General features: G+C 56.1%; 1 protein-coding gene across 1 annotated transcript in view; it reads left to right on the top strand.

The window, feature by feature from the left end:
• The first annotated feature begins 214 nt into the window (after nucleotides 1-214).
• Nucleotides 215-2,700, top strand: part of HOXC13 (homeobox C13) — a 7,578-nt gene continuing 5,092 nt past the window's right edge. Inside the window, 2 exon segments of the mRNA XM_077753620.1 lie at nucleotides 215-323; nucleotides 326-817. Coding sequence (XP_077609746.1) covers nucleotides 215-323; nucleotides 326-817 — 601 coding nt within the window.

Consider the following 2,700-nt stretch of genomic DNA (forward strand, 5'->3'; position numbering starts at 1 on the left):
GGAGTCGGGCGGGAGACGGCGGATTTCTTAATGAAGTGTCCCCGCATGCGTAGAGGGAATGTGGGGAGGGAGGTGGAAGCACCGGGAGGAGGAGGAGGGGAGGAGAAGAGAGGGAAGGGAGGAGGGATGGGGGAGGGGAAAAGAGAGCGAGGTGTCTCCCTAGCTCCCAGCCTCTGGCAAGTGGAGTTTTTAAAAAGCTCGAGCAGATCATGTCATGACGACTTCGCTGCTCCTGCATCCGCGCTGGCCGGAGAGCCTTATGTACGTCTATGAGGACAGCGCGGCGGAGAGCGGCAGCGGAGGCGGCGGCGGGGGAGGCGGCAGCNGGCTCCCCTGGGCGCCCCACAGGGCGCCGTCTACACGGACATCCCGGCCCCGGAGGCTGCGCGCCAGTGCGCCCCGCCGCCGGCGCCCCCCACCTCGTCCAGCGCCACCCTGGGCTACGGCTACCCGTTCGGTGGCAGCTACTACGGCTGCCGCCTGTCGCACAACGTGAACCTGCAGCAAAAGCCTTGCGCCTACCACCCGGGTGATAAATACCCGGAGCCGTCGGGCGCCCTGCCGGGTGACGACCTGTCCTCCAGGGCCAAGGAGTTCGCCTTCTACCCCAGCTTCGCCAGCTCCTACCAGGCGATGCCCGGCTACCTGGACGTGTCGGTGGTGCCTGGAATCAGCGGGCACCCAGAGCCGCGTCACGACGCGCTCATCCCCGTCGAAGGCTACCAGCATTGGGCTCTCTCCAACGGCTGGGACAGTCAGGTGTATTGCTCCAAGGAGCAGTCGCAGTCCGCCCACCTCTGGAAGTCTCCCTTTCCAGGTAAGGAAGGGGCTCGAGCGCCGCCGCCGCCAGGGACCCCTCCCCGCCCCGCCTGCCCCGGGGCCCCGCGCCTCAGCCACCCCCGCCGTCTGGCTCCGGCGCGCCGGCTCTGCAGGGCTGCCGATGGAGCCGGCCGGGCGAGCTGCGCTGAGGAATGCGCCGGGGAAGAAATCTGCTCCGACACGTTCCCCGGAGCTGCCCGGCCGAGAGTGAAGCAATCAGAGGCGCCCGAGCGCCGGGCCGCCGGCTCGGCTCTAGTTGGGAGCTCGCCTCCTCCTCCCCCAGCTTGCTCCAGTCTCACGCGCTGCTCTTGGCCCCCAGATGCCCGCTTCCAGCCGGGAATTGGGGTGGGGCGGGCCTTGGGTGCTTTGGAAGCTGAAACCACCAGGACAAAATCCTCAACTCACCGAAAACTTGGGGAAGAAATAAGAACTACCTTGCCTGAATTTTCAAGATCGTTCAGGCACTAGACAGGTGTTTTTGTTTTTGATTTTTGGACAGGGGTCTAATTTGCCGGTTCTAAAGAAATGCAGAATATTTTCTTTTATTGATTTATTTTAAGAATTTGCCCACGAATGTCCCGACGGTCATTAAATGATCAGAACTAAAATCTCTGGAGAGGGTGTAGAGAGAAGGGAGTTTGCATCTCTCTCCAGGGATATAAAATGTTCTTTGCCTCTCCCGTATACTGAGCTTGAATCCTGTGGGTGTTCCACCACCAACTCCCCCAAATGTCAGGGAGAAAGAGTTTTCTATACTTCAAACACAGAAAGGGGGGAATGAAGATGAGAAGTAGGGGACGGAAGACCTGTTCTGGATAGATCTGGGATCCAGGCCCAGGCTAGGGACCCCTAAGTCTTTGTGTATGCTGAGGATTTACCAATGTCCTGTTCCTTTTTCAACGGAGGCTATTTCTGAACCAGAGGGGATCCCGCAATCCTCACCGCTCCCCAGGCGAGAAATATCAGTTCCAAGTTTGTCAAAATCACATCAGGAGCTTAGGATTCAGCACCGCGCTGACACATTACATATCCAGAGCCTAAGTCTGCTCTAGCTATACGCAGAGCGGTGGGAGAGGGCTGACCGGCTCCATTCTGTTGCCTCCAAGGAGTCCTGGCGGGCCCAGAGAAGCCACATATGTCTCCCCAGACTATCTAAAGGGGCCCCCAGCTCTGCATGTAAGCCCAGGGACATTTTCACTGGGAATTATAGATCTGAAGACCTCCTAATGGTGGGCCTGAAATTCCTCTGCATCCGGGATTGGGGCACGGGCAGATGGTGAAAAAAAATCACTGGCTGATGTTAGAAAGTGTAGAAAATAACATTCTTGTGAATGTTATAAGATTGCTTAGTGTAACACAACTGAGTATCAGGGTGGGACCCACACTAGACATCCCATTTCTGAGGTGCCAGAAGATTCCAGGATGATAGAATTTTAGTATCTGGTATCATGTGTTACCCTCTCTGTATTGGCTATAATATTTTTATAGAATAATTTCTGTTATTAACTACCTAATATGAAACACATGATAATACATTTCTAAACGGTAGGAATTCCCATGTAAGTATACAATCATGTATTATGGAGACGTGGCCCTTTAATTCTCCATCTTACCCAAATGAAAACTCCTTAGGAGACAAGGGTCCAGCAGGAGGAATTCCTGGAGCAGGGGGAGCCGGTAGGCCATGCAAAGGGACCAAGGGACCGAGGGGCAGGGAGCAGATGTCCACCTGGCCCACTGTGGGCCGAGGCACAGATGTAGAGCAATGGGCAATGGGGCCGAGCTTAGAGAGGTGGAGAGAAGGATGCTCCTTGTGTATGCATGTGGAGCGAGGTGGGGCGAAGGATTGGAGAGAAGCTCAGAAATATCTTTGAGCAAAAT

Source organism: Crocuta crocuta, unplaced genomic scaffold (genome assembly GCF_008692635.1).
Source record: "Crocuta crocuta isolate KB4526 unplaced genomic scaffold, BGI_CrCroc_1.0 scaffold30, whole genome shotgun sequence".
In the NCBI taxonomy this organism is placed as follows: Eukaryota; Metazoa; Chordata; class Mammalia; order Carnivora; family Hyaenidae; genus Crocuta; species Crocuta crocuta.